Genomic DNA, 13,887 nt, shown 5'->3' on the forward strand with positions numbered 1-13,887 from the left:
AAACAATTTGAAGAAACTTTGGAATCCAAGAATAATCTGAGAGAACCTCTGTGTCCCAAGAATCATATAGTATGTCCGAAATCTGGACTTTAATAATATTATTTTTTGCATACACTCTATTTATGTGGCGGTGAGTGACTGTCTTCGTGGTGGGGGTAGGTGAGTTTATAGAGCTAGGTTCACACAAGTTCACAAACGTCAAAGAAGAAGTGAAAATTCATAACTTAAAAGTTTCTAAGCGCAAATTTCAACATTTGTGTGGAACTGTAGAAGTCCCATGCTTCGGAAAATTTGTAAGTATTACTAAAAATCGAAGGTCTACTAAATCTAGATCTAGAATCCAAGCATTTGTTTCAAAATTGAATTTCTAACCGATCATGATAAACTTGGAGATGGGGGAATCTAGTTCGAAGTGTAACAATTTTAGCATTCCAAAGAGTCTTTCAATATTCAGTTAATCTAGAAAATTGCTATTTCTGGAATTTACGTTTATCTGTCTGCGCAGACGATTTGAATCATTCCCGCTCATGATTGTGGGGAATTTTTGCGCTGTATGTTGGTTCACTGCGAATTTACCGGCATGAAAGCGCCAAACTCCACATAGTGGGCCATGGTTTTGTGTTTTCTTGTTTGTACATCTTGTGCTTCATATAAATGTTGACAATGAACAAAAAAGTGCTTCAATTGAAGTATGAGAATTGGTAACAACTTCCACATATTTGCAGCCCCGATTTGTAAGCTGGTAGTGAGAAGAATCACACAAAATGGGGATCAACCAACTTCTACCATTTCTGGAGAAAAGCACTCGAAAATGCCACATTTCCGAATTCAAAGGGAAAACAGTAGCAATAGACAGCTACTGTTGGCTTCACAAGGCTGCAAGAGGCTGTGCCGTCCAACTCGAAAAAGGAGAGAAAACCACAACGTAAAATTTTGTTTATTGAGGTTATATTTTGGCTAATTTTTCAATTCCAGATATGTTGATTATTGCATGAAGTACATTCAGTTGCTTCTGGCTTTTCACATTAAGCCCATTATGGTATTTGATGGTCGACATTTACCTGCGAAGGCAAAAACTGAAGAAAAGCGACGAGACGCCAAGAAAACTGCAAGAAAACAAGCAATGGAGCTTCTAAGGCTAGGAAACACAGCTGAAGCTTATAAATATTTTTGTCAATGCGTTGATGTAACCCCAGAAATGGCATCGCAGCTAATCAAAGAATGCCGAAAACTACAGGTTGACTGTATTGTTGCACCTTATGAGGCCGACGCCCAATTGGCGTTTTTCAGCCTTAAAGGTGTGGCCGATCTCATTATTTCGGAAGACTCCGATCTGCTGTTGTTTGGGTGCAAAAAAGTACGTTTTTAAAGTACTACTGTTGTACAAAACGCTAATTCTTATACTTACATAACTTCACTTTAGTTTTTGATTCCATTAATTTAATAGTTTTTTTATATCGCTAAAAACGTTATAACGATTTGATTATGTTAATATTTGAACTAGAATTGAAACATTTTATTCCCTTTTTGTAAGTTTTGTGTTTAATTTGCTTTGTTTTTTTCCTAGGTCTTTTACAAAATGGACTTCACTGGATGCGGGCAACTTGTTGACGCCGAGAAAATAAATTTGTCTATGAAACTGCGACCAGATCAGTTTAATTTTGACAAGTTTCTTGAGATGTGCGTCCTCTCAGGCTGTGATTACTTAGATTCCTTACCGGGAATCGGGTTACGAAAAGCGCTAAGATTCCTATCTTTAACTCTCGAGACTGATCCCCAGATCGTAAGTGAAATAGTAAAACAAAGAGGTTTTATTGTAACCAAAAGTTTAGTATTTAGATAGAATTCCGCGCTACCTCAACATGAAAAACTTGGTTGTGCCACAAGAATACAAGACACAATTTCAAATTGCTCTTGCTACGTTTAAACATCAGATTGTGTTCAACCCATTTGATAAATGCTTGGAACCTCTAAATCCAAATGAAGGCCAAGAACAGTATTGTGTTAACGCAGGAGAAGTTTTTGACGAGAAACTTGGGTATCAGTTGGCTCTGGGAAATTTGAATCCTTTCACCATGGCTGCAATTGACAATTGGCAACCAGAAGAAAGTGTGGTAAGTACCAGTTACTATTTTTATTTCGTTGTACTTCTATCGATAGTTCTAATTTACTGGTATTTTACAGTAGGGTAACTCTGAGATGCGCAGCGAAACCGTTCAAACGCAATGAGTTGTTAGGTGGTATAACAATCGTTTTTTAATTATCGTTGGCTCTTGGTAAAATTTGCGCGAATTTAGGGCAGTTGGGTCAGCTCATCTCACAGTAATTCAGTTACAGTTCTGTTTGCGTCCAATACATGTAGTTTCCCAAGCGTTCTAGCGTCTCTTACCTGTCGCTTATTAACTCTTTAATTTATCTTACTTTTACCTCGCCTGTCCGGTGCGTACTTAGACTACTGTTTTTCCTATTCCCTTTAGAATCTGTGGGCTTGCTTATGTGAATGTGTGCCTCAAGTAAAGTGTTGCGTTTTTCCAGGTCAATGATTTCAGTATTTGGTCGCCCAGATTTATAAAATACCATGGACCCACCACAAAATCTAAACCGACAAGCACAATCAGCAAAGCTACATTTGCGGATCTGGATAAAATATACATGGAACACGATCAACAAATCCTGAAAGAATTACAGTTTTATAAGACGTCAGGGTTAAAGACAGCCGAAACTGATTCTTTGGGTCCACAATCCTCAACCTCATCTCAACAACCTACCACCTCATCATCTCCACAGTCGTCCAGCTCATCTCAGCTATCTACCTTCTCCCCACAACCATCCACCTCATCTGCACGACCCTCTACCTCATCTCCTTTAGATTTGACGACTAAACGGCGCGAAGCAACTGAAGGAAGAATGTCGCCAGTCTTGGGAAGCAACCCATTTATGAAGAATAAACTGAGCAAATTTCCGACCTCCGCACCGGCATCTAGTCAACCAGTAATGAGCCGTTTTTTTCAAACTAAGGAAGCTCCGAAAAGTCCGCAGCCTGGACCGTCCAAACTCGCTGAGGAGTTTAGTGAAAGCTACTTTGACAGTGATGAAGAGCCGCCTAGAGTGGAATGCGAATGCAATCTTGCCGTAGAGGAGGATACCGTATTAGTTTTTGAAAATGCAGATCCTCCATTTTTGCACAGCGTGGAAAATTTGCTCATGACGCATACCGGCGTTAAAAGAAAATATGGAAGTTCTGCAAAGAATAAGCGCAGCAAACCTGAAAAAACTAAGCGCGCAAAAAGTACCAAGGGCCAAATGAACATCCATGATATGATTAAGAATATGAAAAAGGATTAAATTTTCGTATTGTGTTCATTTTCGTTTAAGTTTATATTTCGTTTTCGTTCAAGTTTTAATATAATACGCCAATGTTCCTTATATATATATTTTTGTATGTTTCTAATAAAAGTTCAGCGTTTTAAGTGTTCTTATTTTTTCGAGCGTTATCAACTCTCCTTTCATTAATTAATTAATTATTAAATATTATTAAATATAAATAGTACTGTTACTTTGGCCACGAAAATTTCCACCCCTTATTTACGGCGACCTCGAACTTGCCTTCTTAAGATAACAATGGTATTTGAAAAATTTTACAACATCCGCAATTACTACCTGCGTTTTAGGGTAAGTTGCCGTTTTCTTCAGTTTGTCCCCAAATCTGCTGTAGTGAACACCCCCAAGGTAAGCCAGCATTTCTCTTGTCTTGTTATTAACAAAGTTCAACTTAGATGATTCCAATCCGATGGATTCTTCCGCTGGCATTCTTAATTCTTTCCGTGACCGCCGCAACAAGTCAATTGCCGCCCCCAATAACGGACGTCCAAGAACTCGCAAATCCCCCTAAATGGTCATTTTACGACATTGCAACATTTAGCACCGCGGTGTTAGTTGTAAGCGCCGGCTTTGCTGCCCTTATGTCACTCTTCCTTCCGTTATTTATCTTCAAATTGTGTTATTTCTTCGGGATTTGCCAAGATACTTTGGATATTTTCAACCAGTTTGTCGTTCCAAGAAAAGTGCATAAAAGGTCCGTGGAGTACCTGGAACCCATGATGACCACCCTCGTGAACGCCTATGAGAAATACGCGGATATTGATCTAAAAAAAAAGTCCAAGAAACACAGGGTTTAAAAACTGTAGTGTTTGTACTACAGAGCATCCCAGTGGTCATGGGTATCATCAGACTAAGTTTCCTTGTAGTTAATTTGGTGGTGCAGCTTTGGACTTTACTTAAAAATTTTGTTGGGCTGATCCAGACATGGTATGGCTAAAAATATATTTTGTATAAATAAACAATTTTTTGTGAGATACTAAGCGCTTTATTTGTGAATAAACCTTCATTCGAAGTACGACTTTTTAGTACAATTTTTTGTCCACGCTCGTCTGTCTATATTTAGAACGGACCAACTTCCTAACCAGACAAGGAATATTTGAATTGTTTTATGGTCCGAATGACCTTGTTTTATTACAATGATTTCATCTTTAATGAGCAAAAAAACCTTTATTACCTAATTTTTATGCACTTTTGCTGGCGTTCATTTGAACACCTAATTTTTGTAACGTGTTGGATTTTAAATGCGCGTCAAATGTTTGTTGCCATAACTCAGTGTTTCTTAACCTTTCAAGCCGCACCCCTTTGTACCTGAAAATAGGTCTCCGCACCCCGTTGAAAATTGTGCTTCAATTTCTTAGTTTTGAAAAATACATTTTGTAAAAAAAATTTATTTAGTAAAATTAAAATTTTGATCAAATTCGTAAATCGAAAAAGAAGCTCGAGATCTATCTACTGGTCAAATCTGAGATCGATTGGACAAATTAGGAAAAATGAAAAATAAAAATCAACTTTCCGAGACTTTGATCAGCCATAACTCGGTTATCTGTTGTCGGATCTGAATTTAAATTCCAGATTTGGAATCTGCGGAAAATTCTGCATACACTGATGTATAATAACTCAAGTTTACTCGAAAAAATAAGCGAGATGTCGATATTAGAAATTTGGCATAGTTTTAGTCATGAATTTTTGCGAAAATTTGCAAATTTCGACTTTCGAAAAATCTAAGAACTATTTCTTATATAAAAAATCGCGAGAAAAACGATGCCGCAAACCGCATCTTAATATCTGTGACAGTTTCCGAGATATCGAGCACGAATTATTTGGAACCTTCAAAAATTTGGCCCTCTGGCGACAACCCAAAAATTCAAACGGCCATAACTCAGTTATTTGTTGACGAAAATTGAAAATTCTCATGTTTTTAGATTCAGCGTAAAATTCTGCGTAAAATGAGACCCAAATTTGTTAAGTTTGCTTTATAAATAAACGAGGAATTGGCCAAAACTGTTTTGAAAACATCATTTTAGGGTGATTTTTAATCAATGTTTTCAGAATGAAAACGGACTTTTAATAGCATTGAATTATACATCGGTCGAAAGAGGAGCTCAAAATCTATCTACTGGCCAAATTTGAGATCTATCGGACAAATAGTTTACGGGTTATGGCCAAAAATAAAAAAAAATGAAAAATTTTCATCGTTTGAGTCGTGATTTTTTTTCGCGAAAAATCGACTATTGAATTTTGGGCTTTTAAGCACTTTTTCTAACGTAAAATGAGCCGAGAAAAACGATGGCGCAAACCGCATCTCAATATCTCTAATAGTTTCTGAGATATTTAACTTCAAAAATTGAGAAAAATGAGAAAAAATGAAAATCAACTTTTCAAAACTTTGATCGGCCATAACTCGGTTATCTGTTGTCGGATCTGAATTTAAATTCCAGATTTGGAATCTGCGGAAAATTCTGCATACACTGATGTATAATAACTCAAGTTTACTCGAAAAAATAAGCGAGATGTCGATATTAGAAATTTGGCATAGTTTTAGTCATGAATTTTTGCAAAAATTTGCAAATTTCGACTTTTGAAAAATCTAAGAACTATTTCTTATGTAAAAAATCGCGAGAAAAACGATGGCGTAAACCGCATCTCAATATCTGAAATAGTTTCCGAGATATCGAGCACAAATTGTTTTGAACCTTCAAAAATTTGGCCCTCTGGCGACAACCCAAAAATTCAAACGGCCATAACTCAGTTATTTGTTGACGAAAATTGAAATTTCTCATGTTTTTAGATTCAGCGTAAAATTCTGCGTAAAATGAGACCCAAATTTGTTAAGTTTGCTTTATAAATAAACGAGGAATTGGCCAAAACTGTTTTGAAAACATAATTTTAGGGTGATTTTCAATCAATGTTTTCAGAATGAAAACGGTCTCTTAATAGCATTGAATTATACATCGGTCGAAAGAGGAGCTCAAAATCTATCTACTGGCCAAATTTGAGATCTATAGGACAAATAGTTTACGAGTTATGGCCAAAAATAAAAAAAAATGAAAAATTTTCATCGTTTGAGTCGTAATTTTTTTTCGCGAAAAATCGACTATCGAATTTTGGGCTTTTAAGCACTTTTTCTAACGTAAAATGAGCCGAGAAAAACGATGGCGCAAACCGCACCTCAATATCTCTAATAGTTTCTGAGATATTTAACTTCAAAAATTGAGAAAAATGAGAAAAAATGAAAATCAACTTTTCAAAACTTTGATCGGCCATAACTCGGTTATCTGTTGTCGGATCTGAATTTAAATTCCAGATTTGGAATCTGCGGAAAATTCTGCATACACTGATGTATAATAACTTAAGTTTACTCGAAAAAATAAGCGAGATGTCGATATTAGAAATTTGGCATAGTTTTAGTCATGAATTTTTGCAAAAATTTGCAAATTTCGACTTTTGAAAAATCTAAGAACTATTTCTTATGTAAAAAATCGCGAGAAAAACGATGGCGTAAACCGCATCTCAATATCTGAAATAGTTTCCGAGATATCGAGCACAAATTGTTTTGAACCTTCAAAAATTTGGCCCTCTGGCGACAACCCAAAAATTCAAACGGCCATAACTCAGTTATTTGTTGACGAAAATTGAAAATTCTCATGTTTTTAGATTCAGCGTAAAATTCTGCGTAAAATGAGACCCAAATTTGTTAAGTTTGCTTTATAAATAAACGAGGAATTGGCCAAAACTGTTTTGAAAACATCATTTTAGGGTGATTTTTAATCAATGTTTTCAGAATGAAAACGGACTTTTAATAGCATTGAATTATACATCGGTCGAAAGAGGAGCTCAAAATCTATCTACTGGCCAAATTTGAGATCTATCGGACAAATAGTTTACGGGTTATGGCCAAAAATAAAAAAAAATGAAAAATTTTCATCGTTTGAGTCGTAATTTTTTTTCGCGAAAAATCGACTATCGAATTTTGGGCTTTTAAGCACATTTTCTAACGTAAAATGAGCCGAGAAAAACGATGGCGCAAACCGCATCTCAATATCTCTAATAGTTTCTGAAATATTTAACTTCAAAAATTGAGAAAAATGAGAAAAAATGAAAATCAACTTTTCAAAACTTTGATCGGCCATAACTCGGTTATCTGTTGTCGGATCTGAATTTAAATTCCAGATTTGGAATCTGCGGAAAATTCTGCATACACTGATGTATAATAACTCAAGTTTACTCGAAAAAATAAGCGAGATGTCGATATTAGAAATTTGGCATAGTTTTAGTCATGAATTTTTGCAAAAATTTGCAAATTTCGACTTTTGAAAAATCTAAGAACTATTTCTTATGTAAAAAATCGCGAGAAAAACGATGGCGTAAACCGCATCTCAATATCTGAAATAGTTTCCGAGATATCGAGCACAAATTGTTTTGAACCTTCAAAAATTTGGCCCTCTGGCGACAACCCAAAAATTCAAACGGCCATAACTCAGTTATTTGTTGACGAAAATTGAAAATTCTCATGTTTTTAGATTCAGCGTAAAATTCTGCGTAAAATGAGACCCAAATTTGTTAAGTTTGCTTTATAAATAAACGAGGAATTGGCCAAAACTGTTTTGAAAACATCATTTTAGGGTGATTTTTAATCAATGTTTTCAGAATGAAAACGGACTTTTAATAGCATTGAATTATACATCGGTCGAAAGAGGAGCTCAAAATCTATCTACTGGCCAAATTTGAGATCTATAGGACAAATAGTTTACGAGTTATGGCCAAAAATAAAAAAAAATGAAAAATTTTCATCGTTTGAGTCGTATTTTTTTTTCGCGAAAAATCGACTATCGAATTTTGGGCTTTTAAGCACTTTTTCTAACGTAAAATGAGCCGAGAAAAACGATGGCGCAAACCGCATCTCAATATCTCTAATAGTTTCTGAGATATTTAACTTCAAAAATTGAGAAAAATGAGAAAAAATGAAAATCAACTTTTCAAAACTTTGATCGGCCATAACTCGGTTATCTGTTGTCGGATCTGAATTTAAATTCCAGATTTGGAATCTGCGGAAAATTCTGCATACACTGATGTATAATAACTCAAGTTTACGCTTAAAAATAAGCGTGATATCGATATCAGAAGTTTGGCATAGTTTTAGTCATGAATTTTTGCGAAAATTGCGTTTTGTATGTAGGTGATGTACCATAACCACGGAAACCGTTCATAAACGCAACAACACTCTGGCGAATCTCAGAGTGTTAATCACATCACTTTGACGTCACACGGTCCAACAGACGTCTCACTTTATGAACACACCCCTGTGCTTACCTCACCTTCTGGTTTAAACGTTTAGATAACTTTGAGGTCTAAAATCTGAGCATTGTGAATAAAACTCGTGCATGTATGAATCAATTGGAAAAAGTACAAACAAGTACTTAAAGTCAATGGGCCACAATGAAGTCAACAACTTATAAAACGGCGTAATTGCTTACAATTTCCTTGTTATCTTAACAGTGGATAATTCGAAAATTGTTGCGAGGAGCGACAACAAACGGCGGTTTGTTTCATTATAAAAATAATTAACATGTGGACTGACACTTACATCTACAGAAAAAGGTGCTTAATTTCCTGTCAAGCTGTCTAGTGCCAACCGGCGTCAGTACTCGCGTTCAAGTTTTAAAAAACGCGAAATATAAACTCGAGTTTAGATCTGCTTTTCTGAATATTTTTCCATTTTTACAAAGCAAATGACGAACTCTTGTCTTTGTTGATACGTTCCCTAGCTCCAAGTCCCTGTACTCTAGTGTCGAAGAGGTGGGCCGCTACAAGGGAGCCGTGTTCTAATTAGGACAGACTGAAGGGCCGAACAAGGGCTGTTCACGTCCTACTTGCAATTACAGGAAATGGTGGCAATCCACCCTCATGACAGGGTACGAGGAGGCCGGAGCCGTTCTGGAGTTATTGTCGGTATAGAATAGACTTTGCTCGATTACATATTCCCTTTTGTGAATGAGTTCAATTTAAAAATGGCCACCGGCAAGCTATGTAATTTCTAGGAATAGCGGTCAGGACCAGCCCTTGTTCTAACGCGGCTTTTCCTAAAGGGTGGTTCACGCAGCAATTTACATTACAAATTATCATACGGTTCAGGAAATTTCATTAAATGGGTTCATTAGCAACGAGTTATTGTTCGTTTTTAAATGAGAGTGAGTAATGAACTGAAGTGGCTGAAGATATCAGGGGTGATGAAAATAAATATCTTTCTTGTAACGATCGCTGCATTATATATTTTTTTATATGTTCGTGGAAAATTTTTGACCGATTTATGATTCATTACTCTCTCATAAACGATGTTATGTAGTAATTGCATGTGGGTGTGTGCCGATACGGATGCAAACAACAAATCTAACATAAACTTTTATTAACATTCTCTGTGCTCAAATAACGGCCGCACCTAAATACACAAACGTCAATAGCGCGACAGTCTTAAAAATTGCAATAAGTGACAGCCTCGAGTATTAATTACGTCACTGAACCTTTCACACATTGTATGAGTGAAAAAACCTAATTAAAGAAATACTGTGTTCATAGCTAAGCAGAATACTGTCTAATTGCTTTTTTCGCTGGCAGTTTTCCGCCCCCGTCGTTTTTTCGTCACAATAAACGCAATTCCAACAATAGTCATTAAAGAGATGTAGACAACGGCGGCGTTGATAGCGGCCCCTGCCCAAGTGTTAGGTTCTAATTGTTGGACGTTTGTTCCAACAGCTCTTGCAGATCTGTGGAGGATTGGGAGTTGAGCGCAACCAGACTCTCTTACATATTTGGCCCAGGTGCGATTAGTGGATGTTAATGTTCGTTGGGGTTTGATGAAGGGGCGGCGTCCAGGCACTGTTTTGTTGGTTAAAGCGGGAAGCGGTTGTTTAGTGTCGTAGTTGCACATGAGGAGTTTCTTGCGCTTGGTTTTGCCAACGGTGACGTGTTCGGCACCGATGGTGGAGCCTTCCAGGGTCCCTAAGCTACCTTTTTGTAGATTTGCCCAGTCCCATAATTCTGCGACGGAGCAGTCGCATTTCCAGGGATTTCCCACAAGTTTCAACTTTTCAACGTCTGGGTTTTCGGAGAGATACTTCGGTGCGAATGTCGATAAATTATTATACCTCAAATCGAGGACTTTCAGTTTCGGCAAGAGTTCAAGGAATTGTAAATTATCAGGCGTGGAGAAATGGTTTCCGCTAAGGATCAACGTGGTTATATTTCTTGTCCAGTAGAACGCGCTCGGCGGGAGGAATGTCAAATCACAGTTGCTCAAGTCGAGGCTTTCCAGTCTTGATAATTGTCTTGGGAGGAGAGGTCCTGATTTGGAGACTTGCAGCGGATTTCCGGCTAGGTGAAGTTCTCGCAAGTCTGTGTAGGTTAGGTTGTTGAAGAATAAAGTCGCGTTAATTGGACGTCTAAGTCCGCAGAAGTTTAGTTCTATACTCTCAAGTTTTGTCAAGTTGCCGAAAAGTCCAGCTTCAAGGTTGTTTAAGTCGTTTCCTGAAAGAACCAAACGCTTCATACTGGTCATCTTCGAGAACGACGTCGGTGCTAGATTCGATAAGTTACTGTAACCCATATTCAAGTACTCCAACTTATCTAAGGGCTTTAGTAATTTGACGAAAGCATCGTTTAGCGGGTTGTGCGAAATATCCAGTTCTTGAAGACTTTTGAGGTTGTGGAAAGTGTCAGGAAGGCGAGGCAACCCGCAGTTACTCAAAGAAAGTTTTTCTAAACTTGACAGAGGAGCTAAGGCAACCAGGAGGTCGGATGCAAAAAGCGAGTTTCCTGAAAGGTACAAGCTGCGGATTTTGGTCGCGTTGACGAAAGAGTCTTCCGATAGAGGAAGTGATAAGTTGCAGAACGACAGATCTAAAGAATCTAATTGTTGGAGTTTTCCCAAAGTTTGGGCAACATCAAGGTCTCGCAGCTCATTTCCAGCCAAAATCAACGTTCGTAGATACGTATTATTGCTGAACACAGTCTCTGGAAGGTGCTTGATTCCCGCGTTGCGAAGATCAAGATATTCCAACCGTGGAAGATAATCAAGAACTGATGACCAATCAGTGGTAACGAGCACGTTACCGCTTAGCTCTAAATTTTTTAGATTTTCCAACGAGATGAAGGCGTAATTTGCAATGTAAGTCAAATTGCACTCGTTCATTTTCAATGTTTCCAAACTAGACAAAGGCTCGAATGCTTTATTATCTATCACGCCTAAGGGATTTCCTGATAAGTCGAGCGTACTCAGTGTTGTTAGATTGGCGAAGAAAAGTGGATTTAAATATTTTAGCCCGCAGTTGCTAATATCCAAATAATGCAATGATTTGATGGATAAAAATGGCCCATCGACCGGCTCTAAGGGATTTCCTTGAAGTTCTAAAGTGATAAACCCGGGCGAATCACTGAAAAGAACGCCACTGTGAAGCTTGTTTGGTTAATAAGATTCGTTACTTACTCGAAGCTGTCTGGATTAACTTTCGTTATCATATTCCCGGAGAAATCTGCGTCGATGAGGTAGTTTAGCCCTGCGAAGGATTCTTTCTTCAGCTCGCTCATGCGATTGTCGGCCATTTGCAAGCGCCGCATTTTAATGTCTGCAGGAAACGGACCTACATCTACTATATTATTGTTGTTCATGTCCAACACGTAAACGTTTAAACTTAATTCATCGTAAGGAATTTCCGTCAAGTTACTGTCGGAGCAATCTGTCACCCAATTAATTCGAAAATAATGACAATCACAGTCATCCGGGCACTCCAATTCTGCAAGTTCGCCATTAAAACACAAACTTAGAGTTATGCAAGCGGCCAACGCGGCATGGAATATCACCCAGGAGGATTTCATGGTTCTGTAAAAAAAAAATACCATTAAAATACAATTCTATTAAAGCGAATGATTAGAATCATGACTCAAGATTTTAAACGCATTAATTAAACAATAAACAGGACGAAGCAAGTGTCAAGTGGACAACAAAAATGCATTGTCATTAAATAAAGGCTCAAGCACGTGGTTGGGAAATTTGGCAAACTTCCAAGTAGGATTCGGGTCATTCCAGTTCGTAATAACTTCGAGAAATTGCAGCACTTGAAAAATTATTGGACAAAACGCTTGTTACCACTTTCTATGTGTAATATACACTTTTCAATTAACGGTGAATGTGAGTAATTCTTGGTACCGTCACGGATTGTTTACATTTACGGAATATTTCGAACATAAACGCGTAATAATTCAGTGAAGTCAACATATGTATATCGATTTGGGGCCTGAAACTTTTTTTTATAATCAATATCGGGAAAATTTTACGTTTCATGTTCGGTAATAAAACTAGGATTGGAGTTTAACTTGATCTACCTCGGCATTTTGCCGCTAGCCTCAATCTTGAAAAATCGTTTTCCGTACCCTGAAGAATCGAACAAAGCTGTCGAAACGCATCCACCCGAAATAATCCTTCTTTTGTCGTTAATCCCGCAAACCCGAATGACTACATTTCTTACAATTATTCGCACGGTTGTCGTCCTCAGTTTGGACTTCGGTAATTTGCTGTAGATAAGATAACGAATGAAATGAGGAGCTACCGGATTAAAGTTCGCGCGTTGTGCGTGCGCAAGAGTATTCAAAACCGGCGCATTGTTAAAATAACTCCACGGGGAGAAAACGAGGAAAATATCCTTTAATACCTTCGGTATCCTACCCTTAATGATATTAAAATTCATTTATCTACAAGGAACCAAGACTTACCTTATATTGCACGAATATGCACTTTATCACTCTCACCGAACGCATGTCAACACACTGGAAATGTTAACTGAGCTGAATAATGCAGGAACGTCGATCCATTTTGCAGGAGTGGAAACTTCGACGTTCACGAAGTAACACGAAGTGGTTCAAGCAATCGCATCATTTTATGACAAAGCAAATGAACAAAATTTAATTTACCTTGTTGGAGTTTGTAATTAGATGTTGGGGATATGTACATTGTTGTTAACGCTCATGAGACAAGTTGCGTGGAAGTTTTCAGCGCTTGTTCTGGATTTCTTGGCGCAGGGGTGGAACAGAAGGTTTATTATCCTTTTTTACAAAAATTTATTTTGGGAACTTTCTGTAGTTTTTGTTGTATAAAAATTTGACGCGCAATTATGGAGCAACTGGATTCTGATTCAGACGATGATTTATTGCAGTTTCGGAAAGTTTGTTGGCTTTTTTCTTTTTTACAAACCTTGCTAAAATTCCTGCATTTCCGTCCATGTTAATTCTCAACAATTAAATTATTTTCGTGTATTATAGTAAAAAGAAGTTTACCTTGCTATATCACCTGGTCTCTTCAAAGGTCGTTCACGCGCTAGTGTGAAGTTCTTCCTTCTTTCTGACTAAACGCAATTATGCTCACCTTGTTAGCATTTCTTATTACCATTTTTTACGTCTTGTAACTACCCTACCAATTAAAATTAATTTGAAAACATCTTTTCGTTTGTTTTTAGAGAT

The 13,887-nt window shown here is 37.4% G+C and overlaps 3 protein-coding genes across 3 annotated transcripts; 2 read left to right on the forward strand and 1 right to left on the reverse strand.

Annotated features, from left to right (window-relative positions):
• Window positions 1-554: 554 nt before the first annotated feature.
• On the forward strand, window positions 555-3,470 carry tos (Exonuclease tos). The gene is made up of 5 exons (XM_088048067.1): window positions 555-925; window positions 976-1,357; window positions 1,568-1,783; window positions 1,833-2,114; window positions 2,536-3,470. Exons 1-5 carry the CDS (start codon window positions 765-767, stop codon window positions 3,343-3,345), a joined length of 1,851 nt encoding a protein of 616 aa, XP_087904193.1. The 5' UTR covers window positions 555-764; the 3' UTR covers window positions 3,346-3,470.
• Window positions 3,471-3,682: 212 nt separating this feature from the next.
• LOC148167153 (uncharacterized) lies at window positions 3,683-4,235 on the forward strand. Its single transcript, XM_088046890.1, has 2 exons — window positions 3,683-4,172; window positions 4,212-4,235. The coding sequence occupies exons 1-2, from the start codon at window positions 3,777-3,779 to the stop codon at window positions 4,233-4,235; spliced, it is 420 nt and encodes a 139-aa protein (XP_087903016.1). The 5' UTR covers window positions 3,683-3,776.
• A 5,532-nt stretch (window positions 4,236-9,767) lies between these two features.
• On the reverse strand, window positions 9,768-13,304 carry LOC148167154 (uncharacterized). Its single transcript, XM_088047782.1, has 3 exons — window positions 13,144-13,304; window positions 11,861-12,253; window positions 9,768-11,807 (listed from the first exon to the last, which is right to left on the reverse strand). Exons 2-3 carry the CDS (start codon window positions 12,247-12,249, stop codon window positions 9,971-9,973), a joined length of 2,226 nt encoding a protein of 741 aa, XP_087903908.1. The 5' UTR covers window positions 12,250-12,253; window positions 13,144-13,304; the 3' UTR covers window positions 9,768-9,970.
• Between the last annotated feature and the right edge of the window lie 583 nt (window positions 13,305-13,887).

This window comes from Gnatocerus cornutus, chromosome 10, assembly GCF_029298725.1.
Source record: "Gnatocerus cornutus isolate USDA-ARS CGAHR chromosome 10, icGnaCorn1.1, whole genome shotgun sequence".
Classification (NCBI taxonomy): domain Eukaryota; kingdom Metazoa; phylum Arthropoda; class Insecta; order Coleoptera; family Tenebrionidae; genus Gnatocerus; species Gnatocerus cornutus.

Coding starts and splice junctions, on each gene's coding strand:
- LOC148167154 (XM_088047782.1), bottom strand. CDS start 12,249: ATGAAATCCTCCTGGGTGATATTCCATGCCGCGTTGGCCGCTTGCATA. Junction 11,808..11,860: donor GTTAATCCAGACAGCTTCGA/GTAAGTAACGAA, acceptor CGTTCTTTTCAG/TGATTCGCCCGGGTTTATCA.
- tos (XM_088048067.1), top strand. CDS start 765: ATGGGGATCAACCAACTTCTACCATTTCTGGAGAAAAGCACTCGAAAA. Junction 1,358..1,567: donor TGTTGTTTGGGTGCAAAAAA/GTACGTTTTTAA, acceptor TTTTTTTCCTAG/GTCTTTTACAAAATGGACTT. Junction 1,784..1,832: donor TCGAGACTGATCCCCAGATC/GTAAGTGAAATA, acceptor CCAAAAGTTTAG/TATTTAGATAGAATTCCGCG.
- LOC148167153 (XM_088046890.1), top strand. CDS start 3,777: ATGATTCCAATCCGATGGATTCTTCCGCTGGCATTCTTAATTCTTTCC. Junction 4,173..4,211: donor AAAAGTCCAAGAAACACAGG/GTTTAAAAACTG, acceptor AGAGCATCCCAG/TGGTCATGGGTATCATCAGA.